General features: G+C 50.0%; 1 protein-coding gene across 1 annotated transcript in view; it reads right to left on the bottom strand.

Annotated features, from left to right (window-relative positions):
• The window catches only part of COTL1 (coactosin like F-actin binding protein 1), a 42,299-nt gene that overhangs the window by 10,547 nt on the left and 5,550 nt on the right, over positions 1 to 26,202 (bottom strand). The window contains exon 3 of the mRNA XM_003791293.2: positions 9,332 to 9,489. Within this exon, the coding sequence (XP_003791341.1) occupies positions 9,332 to 9,489 (158 nt within the window). The remainder of the gene's footprint in view (positions 1 to 9,331; positions 9,490 to 26,202) is intronic.

Genomic DNA, 26,202 nt, shown 5'->3' with positions numbered 1-26,202 from the left:
TGGTTGTGCACGTGTGATCGTTGATACCACCATTCATACACTGCTCAAGAGCTTTTCATTTTTCATTTCGGTAGTTTGTGTGTTTAAAATATATGATGTCCAGGAGTTTGGGGTGCTCCCACTGAATGGGCACAATGTAGGGGTGTATGCTGTATCTTTTGGGTGCAGGACATAACTATGAGAGGGACTCTACCTCACCAATTCAAATGTTGTGATTTGGTTGTTTGTACCCTCACATTAACTTGAAACTAAAAAAATAAAATAACAACCAGGTGTGGTGGATCACACCTGTAATCCCAGCACTCTGGGAGGCTGAGGCAGGTGGAGAACCTAAGCTTACGAGTTCGAGACCAGCCTGAGCAAGAGCAAGACCTTGTTTCTAAAAATAGCTCGGTATTGTGGCGGGCACCTATAGTCCCAGCTACTCAGGAGGCTGAAACAAGAGGATCGCTTAAGCCCAAGAGGTTGAGGTTGCTGTAAGCTACAACAGCACAGCACTCTACTTGGGGTGACCAAATGAGACTCTTGTCTCCAAAAAAATAAATAAGTAAAATAAAATGAAAGATATACAACCAGAGGAAAAGCAACACCCCATCTATTTTAAAAATAGAAAAACTAGTCAGGCAGGGTGGCAAGCACCTGTAGTCCCAGCTACTAGGGAGGTTGAGGCAGAAGATCACTTGAGCCCAAGAGTTTGAGGTGGCTATGACCTGTGATGCCACAGCACTCTACTAAGGGTGACAAAGTGAGATATTGTCTCCAAAAAAAAAAAAAGTAGTTGGACGCAGTGACTCACACCTGTAATCCTAGCACTCTGGGAGTATGAGGCAGGTGGAATAATTGAGCTCGGGAGTTCAAGATCAGCCAGAGCAAGTGTGAGACCCCCATCTCTAAAAATAGCTGGGTGTTGTGGTGGGTGCTTGTAGTCCCAGCTACTCGGGAGGCTGTAGCAAGAGAATTGCTTGAGCCCAAGAGTTTGAGGTCGCTGTGAGCCTTGATGCCACAGCACTCTACCGAGGGTGTCAAAGTAAGACTCTGTCTCAAAATAAATAAATAAAATAAAATAAATTCTATGAGCCACAAGCAGCTCTGCTGCCTGAGCACAGGCCCAGATGAAATGCATCAGGGCAAAAAGGCCCTTCTGGTTTTGAGTCTACAGGGTCCTCCCCTGAACCACTGCCTTGAAGAAGCTTAAACACTCCACGTAAAAACAAATGTAAAAACAAACGCTGAAACCCTCTGAGAATAACGAAGACCTGCAGATAGTCCCCAGAGTGCTGGGAAAAGACTAAAGCTTTGCAAAGGGAGCAGCAGCCACACAGACCCAGCAGGCAGGCGGGGAGGCTGCAGGTCCCCGGAGGCCCGGGCAGCAATCACTTCTGCTTTCTACTGAAACAAAAGCAAAGTCTTTGGAAATGTCAACCCGCCCCCAACTCCTCCTGGGTGTAACTGGCTTCCACTATTTAATTCAAAGCAAACAACAGTTACTGAGCGGTTTTTTTTTTTTTTTTTTAGCATCTATCCCAGGAACACACAAAGAACCTACAGGGACAGATTCATTTCTTCATTGTTTCAGCTCTGAGTACGCACCAGCACACAGCACTCTCTCAGGCACCAGAGTCCTACCTAACAGAGCAGCCCAGCTCAGCAGACCTCCTCCCCTTCAGGAGACTTAGTTACAATTCCTGGAGTCTGGACCATAGTAGAAATAGATGCAGAAGCACCTAATTCTGACTGAGGCTGGTAGGAGAATAGGGGAAAGAATCAGTGTCAGCGGAACATATAATCCCAGCATTTGGGGAGGCTGAGATGGGAGGACCGCTTAAGGCCAGGAGTACGAGGCTGCAGTGAGCTAAAATCATGGCATAGCACTCCAGCCTGGGTAGCAAAAAAAAAAAAAAAAGATTAATCAGGGTTTTGAAGGATGAATAAGAATTTACCGGGCACCAAAATTTACATTCATTTTTTTTCACAAGTGAGGACACAGAAATTCTAGAGATGAAATTACTTGCCTGAGGTCCTACCACCCTGAGCTGATAAAGCTCAAATGCAGACTTGAGTCTCATTCCGCAAAGCCCACGATTTTTTCCATTTGACACAGCAACTATTTTTTTTTTTTTTTTTTTTTTGAGACAGAGCCTCAAGCTGGCCCCCTGGGCAGAGTGCCGTGGCATTACAGCTCACAGCAACCTCCAACTCCTGGGCTCAAGCGAGTCTCCTGCCTCCGCCTCCCAAGTAGCTGGGACCACAGGCGCCTGCCACAACGCCCGGCTATTTTATTTTATTTTTTTTTTGGTTGCAGCCGTCATTGTTGTTTGGCTGGTCCGGGCTGGGGATTCGAACCCGCCACCTTAGGTGTACGTGGCTGGCGCCTTAGCCGGTTGAGCTATAGGCGCCGAGCCAGCAACTCTTTTTTTAAAAGCACTGAACAAAGTGTAGTTTTCACTTGAAAAATAAAAAAGTTTCCACCATCAAGAAAGATGGAGAGACTCAGTGCCTGTGGCTCAAGCGGCTAAGGCACCAGCCACATACAACTGAATGTGGGTTTGAATCCAGCCTGGGCCCTCCAAACAACAATGACAGCTACAACCAAAAAAAGAAAAAGAAAGAAAAAGAAAGAAAGATGAAGAAGCAGTGAATTTAAAAACAAATGTGCATGGGCCACACAAGCTTATATATCCCGCATAGAAAAAAGAGAGTGTCCGAACTCTACTGATGGCCTCCGAATGGTTTTCTCAGGGCAATAAGACTTAGGAAACGTGTAGGGTGGAGAAGTGACCCTGAGACCACATTCTGACTTTCAGGCCAGACTCGGACAAGTTACTCACTTTCCTGGGGTCTCCAGCTCCTCATCCAGGAAAATTACAGACCCAACCTCATGATGGATAAATGATTTAAAATGTGGACAGCCCTTTAAAGAGCACCAGGCACACAGCAGGGACACGAACTATCGTCACTAATCTATTTACCACATTGGAACATACAAGAGGTCCTCAGAGCGGAAGATTGGGTCCATCTGACACTGGGGAGGGTGGATGAGATCCCAGCTTTGGATCGACCCTGCATCTGGGGTTTAGAAGGCATCAGAATAGACCCAGATCTGGGAGCTCTGCACCATCTCTGGAAGGTCTATCCTTCCCACTCCACATCTCTTTGGAGCAAATAATCTCTGTTGTTCTCTCTTCCCAATGCTGAGAGCTGAAATATACCCTCTGGGTAGCCGGCTCTGAGAACATTCATATTATGTTAACAAATAAATAAAAGGATCACGGGAATAAAACCATTCTGCAAGGCAAGCACGATGTGTCATTGACTGGGGCTGGCCCAAATCAAGATACCGGGATAACCAGGCCCGGCAGAGGGCAGGTCGTGTCAGCAGCCACCGCATTGTCCCAACAATCCCACAGAGACACGGGAACAAAGGGCCCGATGTTTTGTCCCAGGCACCAGCCGGGCACTTCCGTGTGGCAGACAGCAGCCTGTGCTCAGCTCATTCTCTCGCCTCCCAGCCCAGCTCGCCGCAGCCCCTGTGGCCCTGAGGTCCAGCTGGCATCTGGCTTGTCTCCCCGCAGCCCCAGAAGCCCCTCAGATTCTCAGCCTGGCTCTGAATGCAGACCAAAGAGACCCAGCGTCAAACCTCCTGACTTTTAATTCTCCCGGGCTCTAGCCCCAGTTCAGTTGCTTGTTAGCTGTGGGTTGAGGACGGGTCCTTTCACTGCGCTGGGCCTGTTTCCCTGCATGCCAATACACCCGTGTGTCGGGCCACAGATGAAGCATGAATTATCTGAAGTCAGCACTGGCAAATGTGGGTGTGGCCAGGACCTTTCTTGTGACTTTGGTCCAAGCCATTTGCAAGACAGTAGGCAATATCGGGGAACAAGAACAAGATGCTTCCGAATTAGCTCAGCCCAGGTATCTGCCATCACCTAAGGAAATAATCCACAACGTAGGGACGTTTTCCACCCAGGCTGTGCATCACAGAGTTGTCGAAAAGGAACTACTTCCAGGGCCATTACCGGACACCTTTCTAAGCACTCTCTGCTTTTGTTACTTTATTTTATTTATTTATTTATTTATTTATTTATTTTTGAGACAGAGCCTCAAGCTGTCACCCTGGGTAGAGTGCCGTGGCATCACAGCTCACAGCAGCCTCCAACTCCTGGGCTCAAGCAATTCTCCTGCCTCCACCTCCCAAGCAGCTGGGACCACAGGTGCTCGCCACAACGCCCAGCTACCTTTTTTTGGTTGTAGCCATCACTGTTGTTTGGTGGGTTCGAACCCACCAGCTGGATTCTAATCCGGGGCTGGATCGAACCCACCAGCTCAGGTGTATGTGGCTGGGGCCTTAGCTGCTTGAGCCACAGGCGCCGAGCCTCTGCATTTGTTACTTTAATCCTCACAATGCTGAGAGGCAGATGCTACATAAGATGTCAAGTCTCTGAGGCCCCAGGTCAGGTAAGCAGGGGGTCTCAGCTGAAATGTGAAGCCACACCATCTGGCTCAGGACAGACCCTGGCCCTGCACTGCCTCTTTGTTGAAGGTTCTATTAAAGGTAAAATACCATCATTAAAAAATGACCCCATTTTAAAAAAAGGAAAAGAAAAATGTTCATAACATGCCAAAGTCGACAGCATGCAAACTCATCGATTCATCATTCAGCACATGAGGAAACTGAGGCCCAGGGAGGGAGAAAGGCTTGCTCAGGGTCAGGCTGGTAGTGACACAAAGAGCGCCCGTCTTGGTCACAGTCACTCTACATCAGCGGCCATGCAATTGACTTCCATTCTGTGTTTCATACGCGGCACAAGGAGGGGTGTGCATGGCCTTTACTATAATCAGAGTCAAGGGCCTAGCCACACAGTAATCTTGAAACTAAGTCAGCCCACTTATTCTTCACATGGAAATAATCTCGAGGGCAGCTGGAGGAGTGATCCAGGACCCAAGACATGGAATCCATCTCCCATCTGGAAGCCGGCGTAGAGGACATCTGGTCTGAGTTTCCATTAAGCAGAGAGGAAGGTGACGCTCATACCAGTCTCAGCAAGAGTTTAGAGACTGTGGAAAGATACTGTCACACCAGCAATAACGGCCTCAATGCTCCTTGTGATCTGAATGGCTGTATCTGCAGCTACTGTAGGATAAACAAGAAATCTTGCAGGAGCTTCAGATAATTAACATTGTCAAATGGAGAGACAGAAAATGCAAATGATAGTGGCCAAGGTGTGGCACTGCACCTGCAGCTCAGAACACTGTCCCAGATCCCCACCGCAGTGGACATCCAGGCTACTTCACCTACCACCGTCTCTTAACTGGGATGAACTGGAGCTGCCCATCATGAAAACCCGCCTCCCTGCCGCACAAGGCTGCATGTGACCCAAGCTGGGCCAATCAGGGTCCTCTTAAGGGATTGATTGATAGTGAGGGAAGAAGACTCCCTTCTTCTGGGGTCCTGACCTAAAGGACCACCATAGCCTGGACCATTCGTCCTGCAGGGCAGAGGCTGCTGGAGGCCACATGCTGAGAAGAACAGAACTGAGGGATAAGAAGAAAATGCCCCTTGAGCCCTGAAGGGCCACACCTAGAGCCCAACCCCCCACCCCATACCACACTGGCCAGTTCCACAGGCCAGGCAGTCCCCCTTTTCACCTCGCCTTATTTGAGCTCCCAAACAAAGAATCATAACTACCCCTCCCACCTAAAGGAGCCTGGCAGAGAACAGTTTCCTCTGATCTCAGTCATGGGGCCTCTTAACCAACTAATAAAGGTTCTAGATTTAGAAGAAATTCTGCAGGTTCCTTGGAGGGTACGAGATTACAAAATACCTTTATGAGGTTTCCTTGGGGGGTGGTGAAAAAGTTCTAGCAAGACAGCAGTGATGGCCACACAATGCTGTGAACATGCTCAATGCCACTGAAGCTTATGCCTTGAAATGGTGGAAATGGTTAAGTTTTATGTTATTGTATTTTGCCACAATTTTTTTAAATGGAAGGAAAAAAGGAACAGCAAGATTCAAGAGACTGTGCCCAGTGGATGCGTCTGCGCCCTCTGGGCCGCACTTAAGAAGGGGCTCAGCCTGGGCTGGCAGAATTCAGCAGGAGACTTTCGGCCATGCAACAGGCATTCTTTGCTGCCACACATACACACATGACACCTCAAAGCCAGTTAACTATTAAAACCCAACTAGCCGGCTCGGCACCTGTGGCTCAAGCGGCTAAGGCGCCAGCCACATACACCTAAGGTGGCGGGTTCGAATCCCCAGCCCGGGCCCGCCAAACAACAATGATGGCTGCAACCAAAAAATGGCCGGGCGTTGTGGCGGGCGCCTGTAGTCCCAGCTACTTGGGAGGCTGAGGCAGGAGACTCGCTTGAGCCCAGGAGTTGGAGGTTGCTGTGAGCATGATGCCATGGCACTCTACCCAGGGGGATAGCTTGAGGCTCCATCTCAAAATAAAAAAAAAAAAAAAAACCAATTAGCCCGGAGAAAAAAAATACCCTGTAGGTTAAGAAAGTGACTTTCCAAAGGCAGGTTTCCAGGACCAGACAGCGTGCAGGACAGAGGTGTTAACCAGTCACACAGATTAGGACTTCAAATAAATGATGTTTACTGGGCATTTCCTAGGTCCTAGCAACAGTGCTAACCCTTTAAAAAGGCACTCTGATAACCGGGCACAGTGGCTCACACTGAGGCAGGAGGATCACTTGAGACCAGAAGTTTGAGACCAGCCTGAGCAACACAGCAAGACCCATCCGTACAAAAAATTGAAAAACTAGCTGGGCATAGAAGCATGTACCTGTAGTCCCAGCTACGGGAGGCTGAGGCAGGAAGATCACCTGTGCCCAGGAGTTTGAGGTTGCCGTAAGCTAGGCTGAGGCCATAGCAGTCGTAATCTGACAACTCAGACCTTCTAAAAATGATTATCATTAGTGGTGCCCGTAGCTCAGTGTGGGGGGCACCAGCCACATGCACCAAGGCTGGCAGGTTTGAACCTGGCCTTGGTCAGCTAAACAACAACAACTGCAACAAAAAAATAGCCGAGTGTTGTGGCGTGCGCCTGTAGTCCCAGCTACTCGGGAGGCTGAGGCAAGAGAATTGCTTAAGCCCAAGAGTTTGAGGTTGCTGTGAGCTGTGACGCCACGGCACTCTACTGAAGACGACATAGTGAGACTCTGTCTCAAAATAATAATAATAATAACAATAAATAAATAATAAAAATGATTATCACGACTGCTAACTCCAGAAGCCTACCTCCTGAGAATGTGTTCTAAAGAAACAATTCAGTGGAAGAGAGAAAGGAGCTGTGTGTGTGAAAATGTTGGTTGGAGCAATATTTATAAAAATAAAAACTGGAAACAACTCAAGAGGCCAAGAACAGGGGAACATTCAGTACATCACGGTACACTTGTGAGATGGGACACTCTGCTCCCAGAAAAACATTAATTACAAAGGCTGTGCAACCATAGAATTTATGAAATTATATTAATTAAAAAAAATAAAACTAGCTGCAGACTGCAGTGCGATCCTGGGCCATGACTGCGGCAACGCAGAGAGGCAGGAGGTGAGTCTGTGTGAGCCGCAAGGAGAGAAAAACCAGGTGGTGGCCGTGCAAAGACAGAAGTTTATTATTTCCTATGATTAGCTGTGAAATAAAATTTATTTTTAGTCTGGGCGCGGTGGCTCACTCTTGTAATCCCAGCACTCTGGGAGGTCGAGGCGGGAGGATCCCCTGAGCTCAGGAGTTGGGGACCAGCCTGAGCAAGAGTGAGACCCGGTCTCTGCTAAAAATAGAAAAATTAGCCAGACATGGTGGTGGGCACCTGTAGTCCCAGCTACTCGAGAGGCTGAGACAGAAGGATCGCTTGAGCATAGGATTTTGAGGTTGCTATGAGCTGTGATGATGCCACAGCACTCTACCCAGGGTGACAGAGTGAGACTCTTGTCTCAAAAAAAAAAAAAAATTATTTTAGAAGAGTTTTAGATTTATAGAAAAGTTGTAAGGGATCCTACCTCAAGTCTCCCATCCCCACAGCACACAAACACCCACTCTATTTCCCCAACTGCTAACACCACATTCACATTAATTTGATACGTTTGTCACTGTGAAAAAAAGCAACACTGGTATGTTATAATTAGTTAAGCTCCAGATTTTATTCATATTTCACCAGTTTTTCTGTTCTAGGGTCTAGTCCAAGACATTACATTAGACACAGCCTATTTTTTTTTTTTTTTTTGAGACAGAGTCTCAAGCTGTCACCCTGGGTCGAGTGCTGTGGTGTCATAGCTCACAGCAACCTCCAACTCGGGCTCAAGGGATCCTCTTGCCTCAGTGTTGCTATGTTTATTAGAGATGGGGAGGTCTCGATTTTTTGCTCAGGCTGGTCTTGAACTCATGGGCTCAAGCAATCCACCTACCTCAGCCTCCCAGAGTGCTAGGATTACAGGTATGAGCCCCCATGCCCAGCCGATACAGCCTATTTTTTGTTTTTTTGTTTGTTTTTTTACAATTCAGAGGTTTGGGGTACACTCACAGATATGTGTAATGATAGTGACAGTCGATTTTAGGGTCTTTCCAGCACCTCACATAGAAACTCTGCCCCTGTCATTAGCCTGTGGCTTTTAAACATTCATTTAAAGGGAACCAGTTATACTGTTTTATATCTTTGAAACAATGTGTGTGGGGTGGGGACGATGGATGGTGCCCTTGGCCCTCTGCTACAGACAGGCTGCGGCAGGCACCTGCCACACAGTGATTCTGGTAACTTCAGCGACAGTTTAAGGCACTGAAAGATGGAGGATTCCTTGGTTCACAGCGTCTCAGAAATCCCTTTGGTAGAGAAAGAGCTCTGCCCCTCACCCACCCCTTCCTCTGGTTTACCTTTTTGGAATTCGAATTTTCTCTTCCCAACCTGACCCCACACCCTAAGCCCAAAGGAAAGACCTTTAAAAGTTTACATTTAAAGTGTCCAGAATGTTCTTTAGTTGCCAGAATGTTAAAGCACTCTTCAGAAAGGGCACATGTGGGTCCCACGGCCACCACCAGGTGTCATCCCCCTTCTCTGCGGGCAATCTGTCCCACCCAGAGAGGGCGTCCAGCTGCCACGGTTCCATCCTGTGATGGCAAGCACGGTCCCTCCTCCAAGCCTAGCCCAGAGACAGTTTTAGGGCCATCCCACCAGGGGCTCTGAGGGTCCAGAGAGGCAGCTTGGCTCATTCAAAGTCACAGCTAAGTCACAGACCCAGGAGTCAGACTCTCTCTGGCCCTGCTGCAAGGTGACCCTCCGGCTGAGTGACCTCCCCCCACCCCCAGGCCCTGAAGGAACGCGGGAGAGTTACCTGTACGACCTCCTTCACCAGGGTCTTGTCCGTCCCGGTTTTAGCGCGCTGCAGCCCGCTCACGTTCTCACCGATCCACGTAATGAGGGCGAACTTGGACCTCTTGCTCATGGCGTCCCCAGTGGTGAAACGCACGAAGGCGAACAACCGGACGTCATCTGTGGCCAACGGCAAAACGACAACACGGCACCCAGTTAAAACAGCCCAAAACCATGTCCTCAAGGAAAGGAAACGAGCCCCAAGTGAGCCCGGAATCGCACGGCAGGAGCCAATACTGAAGCAGGAGCCAATACTGAAGCACCAGGGCAGACCGGGGAAGGAAGCGCTGATCGTGGCCACCGCTCCCTCCTTTAATCCTGAGAGTAGCTCACTGGGCTTTGAAGCCGCTCCCCAATGGGAGGGAAACAGAGGTTCAGCAAGGCCACAAGACACGCCCAGGGTTGTGCGGGCAGCTTGAGGTCCTTCTAAGATGTGAATCCAGGCCTCTCTGGCTGCAGCGCCCACCACCTTCATACAGTCAAGTTTCAACCAACAGGTCCTATTAAGGGGACGGGAATGCCTCAATCTTTCTTATTCTGAATCTTTGAGGTCCTACTTGGAATGGGAAAGCCACAGGGTGGAGAGGTTGGAATCAAGAAGGGGCAAGGCTGGGGTGAAAGTGGCCCTTTATTCTGGTCTGGGACATTGCTCCATGCACAGCGGGGATGCTCAGCTCACGGCCAGAGAATTCGACCAGTAACAAATCCTGCTTGCTACACAGTCGCTTTCATTGAAATGGCTTTGGTGTTATTTTGTCCCACTGGGCTGTATTAAGTTTTGAGTCAGTGCCGCGCTGCTCTCATGACCACTACCTTAGAGTCTCTCTCCGTCCGCTATGTTCAGTTCCATCCTCCACCGCTTTGCATCATCCAAATAGCATTTGATATTCCTGGGCTATTATTTATTTTTTATAGACAGAGTCTCACTCTGTAGCCCTGGGTAGAGTGCCGTGGCATCATCATAGCTCACGGCAACCTTAAACTCTTGGGCTCAAGTGATCCTCTTGCCTCAGCCTCCCCGGTAGCTGGGCCGACAGGTGGCCACCACAGCACCCAGCTAGTTTTTCTACTTATTATAGAGACGGGGGTCTATCTCTTACTCAGGCTGGTCTCTAACTCTGAGAGTGCTAGGATTATAGGCTGAGCCACCACGCCTAACCATTCCTGAGCTTTTAGAGTGACGTGTGCCTGTGCCCCCCTGGGACAGACAGAGACTGCTCACATCAGCACTGTGGACACTTGGGGTCCCCCATTCTCTGTGGTGGGGACTACCCTAGACTTTGTAGGGTGCTGAGCAGCATCTCCTGGCTTTGCCCACCAGATGCCTGGATCATTCCCCAGTTGTGACAACCAAACACACCTCCAGGTGTTGCCAGAAGTCCCCTGAAGGACAGAACACCCGACTGAGAATCTCTGGTCTAGACTTGGTTTGTGTCTCCATTTCATCAGGACCCAGTTAAGGTTTCCCAACAAAGTTCCGTGCTTCATGGAAGAAATCACATAGCTTTACTCGGCTTAACTCATAAGTATGTCATATTTTAATTGCCATCACCATGAGATCTCCGTACAAGTCCTCACTAGTGATCACTGGTACACAGGGACGCTGCTGGTTTGGCGGTGTTCATGTTAGCCTCCGGGATGAGCTCCTGTGTTCTCAAGGGGCTTTTAGTTTCTGGCTGTAGGGCTTCTCAGGGACCCAATGACACCGTGCAGCCAGTAATGCATTTGCTTTTTAAGCATGGTAGAATCACAGGGAGTCTTCCCAAAATTCAGATTCTGACTCTGCAGAATCTGCGATGGAGCCCCAGGGTCTTCAGGTCTAAGAAACTGCCAAGTGATACTGATTCTGGTCAAAGGACCAGGCTCTGGGTTTGAAAAAACAAAATGGGCAGCACCTGTGGCTCAATGGGTAAGGTACCAGCCCCATATACAGTGGGTGGTGGGTTCCAGCCCAACCCCAGCCAAACTGCAACAACAACAAAAATAGCTGGGCATTGTGGCAGGCACCTGTAGTCCCAGCTACTGGGGAGGCTGAGGCAAGAGAATTGCCTAAGCTGTGATGCCATGGCACTCTACCCAGGGCAACAAACTGAGACTCTAGCTCTAAAAAAATAAACAAACAAACAAACCAATAAAAAAACCCAAGATGCCTTTCTGCCTAAGTATCTCCAAGCTGATCCCACACCAAGCATTAAGTTAATACCAAGACTCAAGGCCAGAAACCATCTGTCTAAAGGACGCAGGCCCTGAGCAAGTAAAGTTCACTTTCTGGTTTTCATCTCAGAAGTACACCTCCAGCACTGAGCCACTCTGCCTCCCAGGTAATTGATCTGTCTCAGTGAGCTGAGGAGCACACCGTTCTCAGCAGACCACGGACATGTGATTCAGACTCCCCTGACCCTTGCCACGACATTTCTCAAGGGAAGCATCATAGTCGCCCCTCCTGTTGTCTTGGCCTTTTCCAGCTCTCAAAACACATTTGTTTCAACTTTACATTTGGTCCTCAAGATGCTGCTGCAGGGGAGGTGAGGGAGGGCTATCCTTGTTACTGCTGTCAACACCCAAATCCCCATCTGTGAGGCGAGAATAGGTGTAGGGGTCATTTGAGGTGGTCGAGGGAACCCACTACTGACAAAGAGAGGTCTGAGCCAAGGGCCAGAGGTCTTCCGCACATGAGCCCAGCCCCCACCTGGGTGTGTCAATCTGGGGGACCCCCGAGGAGAAGGGAGTTGGGCCTGAGGGTCGGTGGGTGACAAGGCACAGGCCGCAGAAAAAAGGATGGTCTCAGAGACATGACAAGGGCTGGATGACGGGCTGGACATGAGGACAGAGGAGTCTACAGGAGACTGCTCGGGTGACAGCTTCCTCGTCCCCGCCTGGCCTCTGCCTTAGCCCAGCTGCCTCACCTGTGAAGCGGGGTGATTCTTTTTGGGCTCCTCACTTTCTTCCTTTATTGAGATAAAAGTCCTAACATCAAATTCGCCCTTTTGACCATTTTAAAGCACACGATTCAGTGGATTTAAGGACAGGCACGGCGCTGTGCAACCTTCACCCCCGTCTCATTCCAGTACACTGACATCACCCCCCAAAAAAGCCCATGTCCCCAGGAGCAGCCACTCCCCATTCTCCCCCACCCCCCGGCAGTCACTAATCTACTTTCTGTGCCTGTGGATTTGCCTATTCTGGACATTTCATAGCAATGCGATCATCAATGCGCGGCCTTTGTGACCCGGCTCTTTCACCCGCCATCGTGTTTTCAAGGTCCGTCCGTCCGTGTGTCAGCACTTCCTTCCCATCAGCAGGCGGATAACAATCCATTGTAGGGACAGACCAGGTTTGGCTGATCCACTCATCAGTTGATAGACATTTGGGTTGCTTCCAAAAGGGGGTGCTCTCACCCCTCCCCCATCAATCCACCGCGGAGATTAAACGTGAAAGCTACAAAGCCCACCTGGCCCAACGAGTGGAACCTTCAACCTAAAGCCACTGCTACAGGGCAGAGCTCCCAAGTGGTCACTGTGCTAGGAAAGGCTGCACCCCGCTGGAATGTGCACAGCCCCTGTGGCGGGTGCAGGCACGGGGCGCAGGGGAGAAGCCCTTTCGCTCCAAAGCATTTCTCAGCAGCCCCGATGGTGTTTTCAGCAGTGTTATCGGGCACCAACACCAAAGTGTTTAATTAAATTGCAGCCTGGACCTGAGGGGGAGGAGGAGAAGCCCAGCACGGCCCAGATGCCTCCCCACCACCCCCAGACACTGGATTTCACAAGCAAAAGAACACAGTGAGTCTGTTTCCATGGAAACCACTCTGCGGTTCCCATTTCCACACTGATCAGCCCAGACACGCGGGTTCCAGTGGCTGCATTTGGAGAGGAGCTGCCCAACTCCGGCCAGAGCCTCCATGTGGGAAAGTTACTGGCCCTGCTCTGGGCCAGCACAGTTTTTGGAGACTGATTATCTGTCCAGCCAGCCCCGGGCCTTTTGGTCCAGCCAGCTCTCCCAGCCCTGCTCTCTCTCTCAACCCAATGTCACCCACTCCCATAGCCCTGGCCAGCTTCTTTGGGCAACATTATGCCTTTTCCAAGGAGCATCCTCCCTGCTGGCTGCTGGTTGTCTCCTGGTGGCCCGTCCTCTGCGCAGCCCCACCTCTGCAAGTCTGTCCCTCCCTCTTTTGGGCCGTCCCATTCTCACTTGGGCAGCACCTTGTCCCTCAGGCGTCATCCTCCCAGTTAAACCCTGTGTCCCAAGTGCAGGGCCTGGTCCTAGGAGAAGCCCAGTAAGTCAGTCACACACACCCCCAAGAGCATTGGGAACCTTCCAGAACCAGGGGCTGATGTCATTTAAATTATCATGGGAGGGCGTAAGGAGGGACATGGGCTCCTGGGTGACTGCTCGGTGCTTATCTGACAATGGTTTGGTCAGTAAGACTGCTGACCATGTGTTTTTGGAAATCTCTGAGTCACTTTGTGCTTACAAATGTGTCATGATAGGGCAGAGTCGGCTGAGTCTGGGGCAGAGAACCTGTTGGTCTGACCCGAGGCCCCTCTCCCTGCTCACCCCGAAGGAGGTTCTAGCCCCTTCACTCCTTCCAGCCCCTCTTTGGGCAGGGCAGAGGCTGCAGCCCCCAGAAACTTACTAGAAAAGTGAATTTTCAGGGTTCATTCAGACCTACTGATTCAGAAAGTCTGGGGATGGGACCTAGAAATTGCACTTGAACAAGGCCCCAGGGTGATTTTGATGTTGCCAAAGATTGGGAACCACTGACTTAGAGAAAGAGGTAAGAAGAGGAAATGGGAGAGGGGGCAAGGAAGGGGAAGGTCTCCAGGGCACAGAAGCTGAAGAGCTCCAAGTCCAGCCCCACCCCCTCTTCCTGCCTGAGCCCCTTTAATTTTAAGGAAGTGATAGTGTAAAGATGCTTCCGGTATGGTCCTGGTCCCGTCGGTCTTCTCAACACCATAATTTATGGGATTAGAAGCATCTGGGTGTGGTTCCTGAGTGTTACCCATCACAGACCACCAGCCCTCTCCCTCCCCACAAATCTCATGCCCTGGCACTAGCTAGCCAGGAGTCGTTCTGTTGGTGCTACCTCTAGCTCACCACGATTAATTAGCAAGAATTTAGACATGCATCATAGAGCTCCGTCTCGGGGGAGAGGTCCCCAGTGACAGAGCAAGGCCAGGAGCCCCATCCTGAGGACCCCCATGTCCTTCTGGCCAATGCCATGTGCTCAAAGCCTAGTCTGACTACCCCCAGCACAACCCTGAGTCAGGGGCTATGGACACCCTCCCCTTCCCACCTGCTGAGAATCTTCTTCATGAAAAGACAGTCCTGGCTGGGTGCCCATAGCGCAATGGTCAGAGTGCCAGCCCCGTGCCCTAGGGCTGGTGGGTTCGAATTCAGCCCAGGCCTGCTAAACAAGCAAAAGAAAAAGACAGTCCTTATACAACATTAATAAAACTCTACTTTCAAAAGAACTTGGCCCTTTGGTTGGTCTAGGACACCTCACCGCAGGCCAGTGAAGGGTTATCTTTGTGAAATGGCTCCTGGTGAGGACCCCTTCAGATCTGGAAGGCCAGGGTAGGGCACACAGGTAGGTAAAGAGAACCTCAGCGCAAAGCCCAGTTCACCTGTTCAAGCCTCTCTGCCTCCATTTACTAAGTAGGTTCACATGCACCAGTGAGACATCACGAATAAGGACTATGGGACACGGCCCCACACCAAGCAGGGTCCCACAGAGTCGGCACTCATGACTTTACACTCTGTCCTCCGGCCCTTTCCTCCCCTGGCTGTCCTCTGACCCGGATGGACCCTCCACTTCCTTCTTTCTCTCCTACCTGCTGCCTTTACCACCACCTCTGTCGCTTTCCCCCATCCGTGTCTCCCCTTCCTATTTCTTCCCTTCTCCTGACCTCCCTGGGAGAGACAGAGAGAGGCAGAAAGGAAAGGCCCAGCATAAGAGGAGGAAAGGCCAGGAGAGAAGGAGAGTAGGGACACAGCGGGTCAATGGGCACTTGGGAGAAGACAGTGACATCGGGGAGAAAAGGGGGGACCAGCACACCAGCAGATGGGAAGAAACAGGGGGCAGGTGCAGCGGGGACTCACGAGAATCACCAAAGCCACCAGAATGAGCTACTCTCATGATTTCCCCAAATTGTAAGTGGCAGGCTCTCTACCAAGTGCTCCAGGACTGCCCCTGTCCTCCTTTTCCCCCTCCCATCCAAACTTGAACTCTCCTAAGGCTCAGGTCATCACCAAGGAGCAGATTCTGACCAATCCACCCAGCTTCCCATCAGGGTATCCCAAACGTGGAATCCACATTGACTGAGGGGCCCTGCCTTCCTCCGACAAAAGGGACTTAGTCTCTCCTGTTCCCTGAACCAGTCCTGGCCAGAGGGCCAGATCCCAGCAGCTGCCATGGACCGGGCACTGTTTTGCTTTGAACAATGTTTTTCATTACACACAAAACACATACTAAGTGTAGAATAATAAGAAATACAAATAAGCAAAAGTGAGGGCCTAACCACCTAAGTAACCCAAATAAACGTTTGGCACAAGTCCTTCTGATCTTTTTAGCTCCTTTCCTCTCTGTCCAGTTTCTGTTCTAGCCCCAGCACTCGTCACAGCACCAGGCACCTCGTGGGCACCCTGCAAAATATCTGTGGGCCAACAGAAGAAAAGAAAGAGAATAATTTCATCATAGTCCAGCCAACACTAAACTTCAGCAAGATAAAAGAAAGGAGGAAGGTGAAGACGGGAGGAAATTGCCCCAGAGTGTGACAAGATTGCAGCTCAGTCTAACGCTGACCTTACCTTATATAGACTCCTAAGAGGTTATGCAAACAAGGCTCAGTGAGGGAAAAAACAACCCACACACCAAAAAGCTGAGCTGTCAGCTTAGTGAGGGAGCTCCCTGGAGCAAGTATGAAAGGAAGTGGGAAAGAATTCTAACGTCCTGCCGCCCGGGGCAAGGACAGTAGTCATAGCAGCGGCTGGCTTCCAGCTGGCTAATGGGCGGTGAGAGGCCAAGGCCTGGAGGAGGGGGACATGTCCTCTCTGCACCAGGAAGGAAGGGGGCTCAGTGGGTACCCATATCTATAAGAGGCAGAGGACCGGGCCTGAGGCTGGAAGGAGCTGGCTTTGACCTTTGCAATTGAAAGGGGAACTCTAATGTCTAAAAATGCCCCATATCACCCACTCTCTCTTTTTCAGAGTGACTTGTATACTTTCTCTTGATTGATTAAATCAAGCAAAACCAAGAAAACCCCTTGTGTGCCACTCAAAAGATTGCTAGAAAATATGAAAAGGTATTAAAAAATAAAAGCAAGCCTATTACCCCAGAAATAAAAGCCCCGTTTACATTTTGGCTTGCTCCTTACAGAGGACAAAGGGGCGTCCTTTTTATTTATAGGGCCTACAGCTCGCATCATGAAGCCCTGAAGCCGCAGCGCAAACACTGTTGGATACTTTGTTGCACTCGGCCCCCTAAGCAGTAGACTTCTCAAGTGATAACTAATTGAGTTTTCATTAGATGTGAATGACCCAGCTTTCCTGTTTGACAGACAACACAGAAAATGGAGTAGAAGATAGCCAGAGGAAAAGAAAGATGATTACTTCCTCAGAACCCCCAGGGGACAAGGTGATCTGGATACCCATATTATAGGCCTCCCCCCCCCCCACAAAGCACCAGCATTCAATAAAAAAATGACTATATTTTACTTCCTTAAATGGAAGTTAGTGTGTCATGCCCAACTCCACCTCTGAACAGAGAGGCATTCCCTGGGGGCTCTGAGTACCTCATGACCACATCTGTCCGGTGGGAGATGCTCGGTGAGCTGGCGTCTCACTGCCTGGTCACGGTCAGGCCCCGGCATGTGCAGCACATGAGGCTTTGTGCCCTCCTGTCTGCTTTTTACGGTTCTGCTAAGTCTTCCTTTGCTGTTGGTCGGTTATTTGACAAAGGCTAACTGGTGATCTGTGATACAAGGACTTTGCTGAATAAGACACCATCCCTACTCTCAAAAAATACTCACGCTAGCATGGCACGGAGAAATCCCGGTGTGTGAATATGATGAAATTATTGCTGTGGCAAACAGTTGTTATTGGGTGTGGTGGGAACATCAAAGAAAGAAGGGAGTTTGACTCTGTCTGGGCGGGTGTGGGCAGGCTTCACGGAGGAGGTGATGTCTGATGGGGTCTTACAGGATGACTTGGAGTTCACCCGGCATCACTCGGTGGGGATGTGTTAAAAATTCAAGGGAGGATCTTGACAGGACAGACACAGACACAAGCAACAGCTCCTGCTGGCAGGTTCAAAGTGCCTTCCCCCCATCAGCCCTTCTCCATTCTTGACTTCCCACAGGCCAGAAGGGCAGATAATTAAGCTTGTTATGACTGTGGGCAAAATAAGAGTTTAAAGGCTCAGGAAAACTTCCTGAGGACGCCTGTCCCTTGTGCCTCCCCCCAGGCGCCCAGGTGGTGCCCCACGCAGGTGCCTGACACACTGCACATGCTCAGTGAATATTTCCCGAATAAACGAGGGGGCTCTGCTCTGCCCAGCACCCTGGACTTCTCAGAGGCTTGCAGCTCCCAGCTCTCAGCTGGGTCAGTGCAGTGGGAGGCGCCACTTTTTAAGAATAAAAGCAATCCTCTCCTCTTGGGGATTTAGAAGTGCCACGTCCACCCCCAGAGAGCAGGAATGAATCGATGGCCAGAAATGACCAATGTGGACAGATAGAACAGCTGATTGGTTTTGACAAATTCGCCCTTTATGAAAGCGCATGGAAAGGGCAGTGCCTGGGCCACGAAGGAGCTTTTCTACCTTCTCTGTACATCACCAAGTGTGGAGCCACAGAGGAGGGGAGCGTGAGAGCTGGGAGGCCAGGGTTCAAGTCCCAGCTCTGCCTCTTTCCCACTGTGTGAAGGCCACCCAGCAGCTACCCCTCTCTGATCCTCAGTTCCCAGGCCAGGAAATGGCCTCTCCATCTCTGATTTGGAGCCCCTGGGTGGTGGCGGTTTCCCTCCCCAGGGAGGTTAACAACACCATCAACCCACACACTGATGCTGAGTCATTTCACTCTTTTGTTGATTCATTAGTGTATTAACCCATGCAGACGCCCAAGACAGAGCCTCCACTTTTCTCAAAGTCCTGAGCAGCACAGCACTTATCAGCACAGACCCCGCCAGGCTCCGAGGGGAAAGCTGGAAACAGCCTTGGGCACAGTGCCACCGTGTCCTTGCCTTCCTGCATTCCTGTCCTCACTCTGGGGGACAGAGGGACCCACTGGAAGCCCAGGGGGATGACAAGCTCCTCCTGCAAGCCTCCTGTCACTAACATGCACGTCTGTCCTCGTTAGAACTAGCAGAGAGTATGAGGCTCTGGGCATCTTGCCGGGCACAGCACATAGCAAGAGTGAGAGGGGAGAAGGAGGAGCAGCGGGCCATGAGGCTGATGACCCAGGGCACCTGCTGTGAAGCAGAGGTGGCAATGGGGGAAACAGGCACACAGGGCTCAGTGCCAAAGGGCCACGGGACGGTGGCTGGTGGGTCGTCCTGGGGACCTAGAGGGAATAGTGGCCGAACTGAACGTGCAGGGCTGGGAATGAGCCACACACAGGCCCAGGGCAAAGTCCTGGGAGGACCAAGAACAAAAATGGTGGGAATAAAGTGCACACCGCTCAGCCGGGTCCAGTGTCTATGCTGTGGCCCTGTCCCCCACCCATAGCCTGCTCCACACCTGTCCTCCCCTTTTCCTCCACGTTTTTGACTTGAGATATAAAAGAAAAAAAAAACCTGCCATATCACACACCATAAGTGTGCCCTTTTCAAGCGTGTGATTCAGCTTCACAATGCTATCTCTTTACTGAACCCTCCCAGCACAGGGTGCCCAGCACGTAGCAGGCCTTTAATTCATATTTGCTGGGCAGGTGCACGATAAAATCACCGAGGAAGAGAGTCCATTCACTCCCCAGAATCAGACCCACACTCATCAAGTTTGGTCAAGTCAAGTGGCATCCCAGGCAGGGCTGCAAGGGCTCAATGGTGGACACAGGCCCTTCTCTGTCCCTTGGTAGGGGACGCCCTTCCAGGGTCACACAAGGGCTGCCCAGAACCCAATTCTTTGCATCTCCTGCCAGGTCCTTCCCATCCCTCCCCCAGCCCCAGCTGACCCCTGACCTGCCTAAGGTAGCAGCTTTTACTTGCAAACCAAGAACAATATACCCCATTTTATAAGCAGGGCCACAAAAAGAGAAGAAAACTACTTCAGGTCATATCAGATGACCTGCAAGGGACATGTATTCAGGCAGAAGTACCCAGGACAGAATTTTACCCCAGAGAAGGATAGAACATTTCAATGAAACCCCTCCCACGTGGTCCATTCAAGGACAAAGGCTTGGCCAGGTCTGTCCCTCAGGGTTCAAGATAAGCCATTCTGACATCTTCCCTCCTAGTTTCACAAAGACTTTAACTGGCAGATTTTAAGCAGCAAAGGGTGTGGGGCTGGGGGTCTGCAGCCCAGGTACCAGGGAAGACTCTCAGCTTCTGCCCTGCTTCAAGGAAGGGCCTTCCTGTATCTGAGCCTCAGTTTCCTTATCTGTGAAACAAGGACCAGCAGGGCTGTGAGGCTGGGTCAAGGTGCAGATGAAATGAAATCATGGGCAGATGACAATAGCACACAAAACAAGGCCCCCACATGTCCCATCCTAACCCGGGAGCCTGTGAGTACATCACCTCACAAGGCAAAAGAGATTTTGCAGATGGGATTAAGTTAAGGACCTTGAGATAGGGGGATTATCCTGGATTATCTGTGTGGACCCAGTGTCATCACAGGGGTCCTTAAATGGGACAGAGGGAGGCAGGAGGGTCAGCAGGTGGCATTGAGAGAAAGCCTCGCATGGCCATTAGCAGCTTTGCAGATAGAGGAAGAGGCCACCAGCCAAGGAACGTAGGCAACCTCTAGAAGCTGAAAAGCAAAGAAACAGATTCTCCCTGAGCCTCCAGAAAGAACCGGCCTGCCAACATTTTGATTTTATCCCCCTGAAACCCGGGTCAGGCTCCTGACCTCCAGAACTATAAGATGACAAACTTATGTTGCTTTAAGTCACTAGGAAATTAATGTGATGACTTTAGCACAATGTCTGGAACAATATAGGCCCCCTCTCAGCCACTATCATTATCAACTTATTTATTTATTACTGGCAAAGAAGCTTATATAAATGCCATGACCACAGATTGAGCACAGAACTAAAAACAGTATCTTTGGCACGTTCATTTCAAAATATAAAATGGCCAGGCGACATCCCAGCCTTCAGAAGGCAGCCTCTGGGGACCTGCAGAGGCTGCTGAGCTGGTCTGAAAAGCCAAAGGCACCCAGTTCAGTAAGAGGAATGCCCTGCAGGGGCTGGAGGAAGAGGCTGGACCTGGGCCAGTGCAGTCCTGTGGCCTCACCAGAGGAGGGGACAGTGGCCTTCCCAGCAAGCTCAGCTGCCAAACATCTCAGGGGATGATTGTGCAGAGTGCCAGGTACTCCAGCACTGACAATACAGCCAGAGAGCTAAACGACCGGTTTCTGCTACGTCTAGGCTCAGGGTCTAGCTGGAAAGTTACCTGATAAACAATCACACAAACACACATGAGGGACACTGTTAAATGTGGCAAGGGGACGCTTCTCACCCCATGTCATGGTCTCACTGCCCACTTCTGATTTCAGTGCTGTGACACCTGGCTTCAGCTGGCCTCTGCTTTTCTGCCTGTGGCCTTTCTCTGAAGCCTTGAAAACTGCTTGACCCCACAGAGGGACCACCCAGAGTCCAGGGGCCCTAAAGCCCCCGGGTAACCCCTCAGCAAATAGGGGCCAAGAGTTGTGTCTGTGTGCCCCAGGCTCCTGGGGCCAGATTCCACGTGTGTCTTGGAGAAGGATTTCATCTCTGCTCTCTGTGCCCTCACTCCTCCTTCCTGGGTTCAGGCGCCCTCCACACACTCAAGTCCTGGCCTCAGGGTGGGCTTTGGGAAGACCCCAACCCAAGACCAGTGCCAGGAAGGAAAACAGAGCAGAGGACAGAGAGGGTGGCTGGGCCACGCCTTTCAGGGCTTTGTAGGCCCACCCTCACTACAGAGACACTTTCCGTTTTGTAGGTGAGGACACCAAGGCAGGGAGGTTAAATGACCTGCCCAAGGTCACACAACTCATAAGCAGCAGAGCTAAGATTTGAACTCGAGTAGTATCCATCATCTCTAAGCAAGGGACAGAGGGTGGAGAGCCAGCACTTGCTGGCAGAGCCTGTCACTTGAGTGACTATCGGTGACTTGGGCCCATTCAAGAGAGCAATACATCCCTGGGGAAAAGGAGAGGGGGAGCTAACCATAAAGGGCAGGGAGTGTCCACTGCGGACACCATCACCAAAGGGACAAAGTCCCTCTCTCCAGCACCTTGTTGTGGAGTTGAAGAGCCAGACATGTACCACGTGGTGAGCACCACAAAGACAAGGAGGGCACCTGAACAGAGGGGATATTTACACTGGGCTTTGATGGGTGTGTAGAAGTTCTCCAGGAAAGCAAAACGGATGAAGACAGTGCAGGCAGACAGAAGACCATCTGGAGGCACAGGGCAAGGGCAGGTCGGCACAGACAGGGACAAACCTGGAACCCTCAGATGCAGACCTGGGCTCAAAGTGTGGTTGGCCCCCCTTACCGCACCATCTCAAGCAAGTGACTTGGGCTCTCCAAGGAAAACACCAGGTTCCTTGTCAGTAAAATGGGGACACCTCCTACTGACAGGTGTCACTGTGCTCACGAGTCCCTCATAAGTAGAAGAAATTAGATGAGCTAGCAGGTGCAAAGCCCCCACGTAGTCCCTGGCGTCTGGGCATCCATGAGGTCAGAGTCACATGTTTTGGAGAGGTGTACTACAGGGTTAGCTGGCAAGCACCTCTCATGAAGGGCATCCCACGTCCCATTCAAGCATCTGGACCTTATAGGCAAATGATACAAAAACATGTGTGAGGGGAGCCATGACCTGAAGGGAAGCTTAGAAAGCCACCTCTGGGCTGGACTGCAGGCTCCCTGGGGTCAGGGCAGTGACCCAGTTCAGTACTTGGCACGTAGCAGATGCTGGAGAAATATCCTGGAGAAGACAAGGCCACAATCAAGGGCGGAGCCCTAAGAAATGCCTGGATTGCTGGGGCAGGAAGGGGAAGGAGAACTAGCAGAAGGAAGTGAGAACAAGAAAAGACTGATAGACAAGGAGAAGTGAGAAGCTTCGCCCCGCAGAGCAGAGGGCGGGCAACACGTTTCCAGGAGACGGCGGCCACTGACAAATGCTGGAGGAGGTCAAGCAGAATACAGACAAAGAAACGGCCGCTAGACTTGTCGACCACAAGGTCACTGAGGACTTGGGCACAGGGCTCCGTGCTCTGGGTGTGGGAAGGCACCAGAATGTAATGGGAGAAGGACAGGATGGGACACGAGGAGGTGTTTATAGCATCTATAAAATCCATCAGCAACGCTTTCAAAAAGTTTGCATTAATTCCTAAAGGTTTAGATGTTCTTAGCAAAGTGTCCCCAGAATGAAAGAAGTATCCAATGTACACAGCCCTATTATGAAACTAATTTATAGCGTTCATATGAAAGCTATAACCTAATTATAGCCTAAGAATATGGGGAGGGGTGGGGGGCTGGATGGGTGGAGGGAGGGTGATTGGAGAGATCACCTCAATGGTTTATCTTTCAAGGGTACAAGTGAATCTTTCTAAAAGTAGAATATAAACGTCTTAACACAATAACTAAGAAAATGATATAAAAGCTATGTTAACCAGTTTGATGAAAATATTTCAAATTGTATATGAAAACACCACACTGTACCCCGTGATTGCATTAATGTACACAGCTATCATTTAATTAAAAAAAAATTCCTGAAGTTTTTCAAGGAGCAAACACCTCAATGCAATTCAACTAATATTGATGGAACATCTTTTCCAAGCAAGAGACACCCTACTTATGAGGAAAATGTCTTCATCCTGGGAGACATGCTACAAACACAAAAACAAGCACAAATGTCACCACACAGGAGGCCAAAAGAGCTGTCCTCAAACCCATGCACCTTAGGGTATGAAAAAAAGCCATGCCCTGTGGCTTGAAGCCTCCCAGCAACTGATGTGTGGGCAGTAGGAGACTGGGTGTTACAGAGAACTACAGAGATAAGGGTGCCTCAATAGCCCTTCAGGGCACCACTTAAAAATAAAAATTCAATATTGTTGCCAGAGCAAAGTAGGTACTTAATAAATGTTTGCTGAATGCGTGACCATCAGATGGGTTAGCACTTTGAAATGTTCAAAGCTCTATCACAGATTTAAAGCTTCCTTTTGATTTCATATTCTCTTAGACCTGCTGGGAAATTTCTCTCCTCCCTTTCTGACCCAAATGTCTGGAATCCATGTGTGTATACACAGGTAGGGAAAAGCTATTCGAAGGTAAACAGCAGGACGGACAAACTGGCGACTGTACGTGTGAGCCACTATTGCATATACAGGCTGTAGCCAGCGAGTGCCTTTGTCTCTTGTGTTCTATCTCCCTTCCTTGGCAACCACATGGCAGTTTTCCTCGGGAACCACCTGGCGGACATTTTCAGTCCTTATCACCCAGGTAGGGCTGAGTCCACCGTAGACAGGCTATGCTAATAATGCACACTTGTTCAGCCTGAATTCATCTCTCCGAGCCTATTCCTAGCTGCCTAACCTAGAGACTATGCCCGGGACTCTTTTATATGGAAATAACAGAGAACTCACTCAAGCTGGCTTAAGAAAAGAAAATTAATTGCCTCATGAAAGTGAACAGTCTAAGGAGAAAACTTAAAGCATGGCCAGATCCAAGGGTTTAAGCCCTGTCATCTCCAGTCCCTACCTTTGCCTCTGTTCCTGATTCTCAGACAGGTTCTCTACATATATGGTAGATATGCCCTCTGAGGTCCACGCCTTCCTTATTCTCACCAGTCTTAATCCCAGAGAAAGATAGAAGGACCCCTTGCCAACAGCTCAGTCCAAAGTCTCAGCGATGAATCTCATTGGCTTGACTTGAGTCACATGAGCCTGGTTTGGACCAATCACTTAACAGAGGAGATGGCTTACTCTGATTGACCAGGTCTAGGTCATGTGCCCACCCAGTGAAGAAGAGCCGGGTCAGCCTTACCTTAACTATATTGGCAGAGCAGGATTCTCATGAAATGGAAGGGAGGGGTTCTCTCAAAGGATGGGTTGCTAGACACACAAAAACATCAATCCCTATAGCTCTCTGTGAGTCAGCTTTGGGCTGAATGCTACAGGCAGAGACCAGAGCATCATGGGAATATCACCTGCACCCAGACCATCACCCAGCCAATGTCTCAGAGCACCTACCTCCAGTCAAGCTGATGTTGCCCTCCACGAATGCACCTTTTCTGGCAACTATCCCACCCCCTCAAATTTACTTCAACCTATCCATTGATGTGCAACACCTTCCAAGAAGGTGCTACTTGAGCAACCACATTTGTCGAGCATTTACTCTGTACCAGGCAGTACCCTACAAGCTTTATATGTAGTATGTCAATTCATCTTTACAATAACCTACGCGTGATGGGTCATTATCCCCAACTTACAGATGAGGAAACAGAATCTGGGAGCCCTGCCCAAGGCCACACAGCACAGCAAGGCTACAGTTCAGAGCAACACTTTCCGGCTCCACCATTGATGCTCTTAACCCATCTCCTCTAAAATCTGCACCAACAGAAAACTGGATTCATTCCCAGATACCTGGATTCGCTCCAAAATAAAACTGCTCGCAACATGGTAATTTGAGGTCCATCAGTAGAGGATTGGTTAAACAATGTTACATTTATATGAGTACTATGTAGCCATTTTAAAGGGTGCAGCAGCAGAAGAGTGGGAGTTACGGGGGAAGTTGGCCCCAAAATATCTATGCATCTATAGTATGATCCCTTTTTGTAACAGAAAATGCATACAGAAAAATATTTCAAGAATATGGCTTGGCGCCTGTGGCTCAAGCGGCTAAGGCTCTTAGCCACATACACCTGTGCTAGCAGGTTTGAATCCAGCCCAAGCCTACCAAGCAACAATGATGGCTGCAACCAAAAAATAGCTGGGCATTGTGGCAGGCGCCTGTAGTCCCAGCTACTTGGGAGATGGAGGCAGGAAAATCGCTTGAGCCCAGGAGCTGGAGGTTGCTGTGAGCTATGATGCCACAGCACTCTACCCAGGGTGACAGCTTGAGTCTCTGTCTCAAAAAAAAAAAAAAAAAGGAAAGAAAAAAGGAAAAATATTTCAAAGATATAGATGAATAGAACAGCAGTCCATCCATCGGGGTGATGACAATAAAACGTCAGCGCCATGAGGAGAGGGGCCGTCTCTGCTTCTACATTTATCCTCAGGGCACAGAATAGGGCCCCACAAGTAGCCCCTCTGTACGCTGAAGGAATGAATGAATAAACAAGAGAATGAATGAATGATCGAATGAACACATTTCTGAGGGGTAAAATGATATTTGGCACCAGTAGGGCAGCACCTGTGGCTCAAAGGAGTAGGGCGCTGGCCCTTATGCTGGAGGTGGCGGGTTCAAACCCAGCCCTGGCCAAAAACTGCAACAACAACAAAAAAAGGGATATTTGGTTTTTATTCTCTTCTTCTTGTTTAGTCCTAGTTTCTGAATATCCCATGAGAAATCTGCATTACTTGTATACAAAAACAAAATGTGATTTCGTGGCTCGGCGCCTATAGCTCAACAGGCTAAGGCGCCAGCCACGTACACCTAAGGTGGCGGGTTCGAATCCCCAGCCCGGACCCGCCAAACAAC

This window comes from Otolemur garnettii, unplaced genomic scaffold (genome assembly GCF_000181295.1).
Source record: "Otolemur garnettii isolate 467f Iridium unplaced genomic scaffold, OtoGar3 scaffold00047, whole genome shotgun sequence".
In the NCBI taxonomy this organism is placed as follows: Eukaryota; Metazoa; Chordata; class Mammalia; order Primates; family Galagidae; genus Otolemur; species Otolemur garnettii.
The sequence above is the reverse complement of the archived record's forward strand: the minus strand, read 5'-3'. Positions and strand labels throughout refer to the sequence as shown.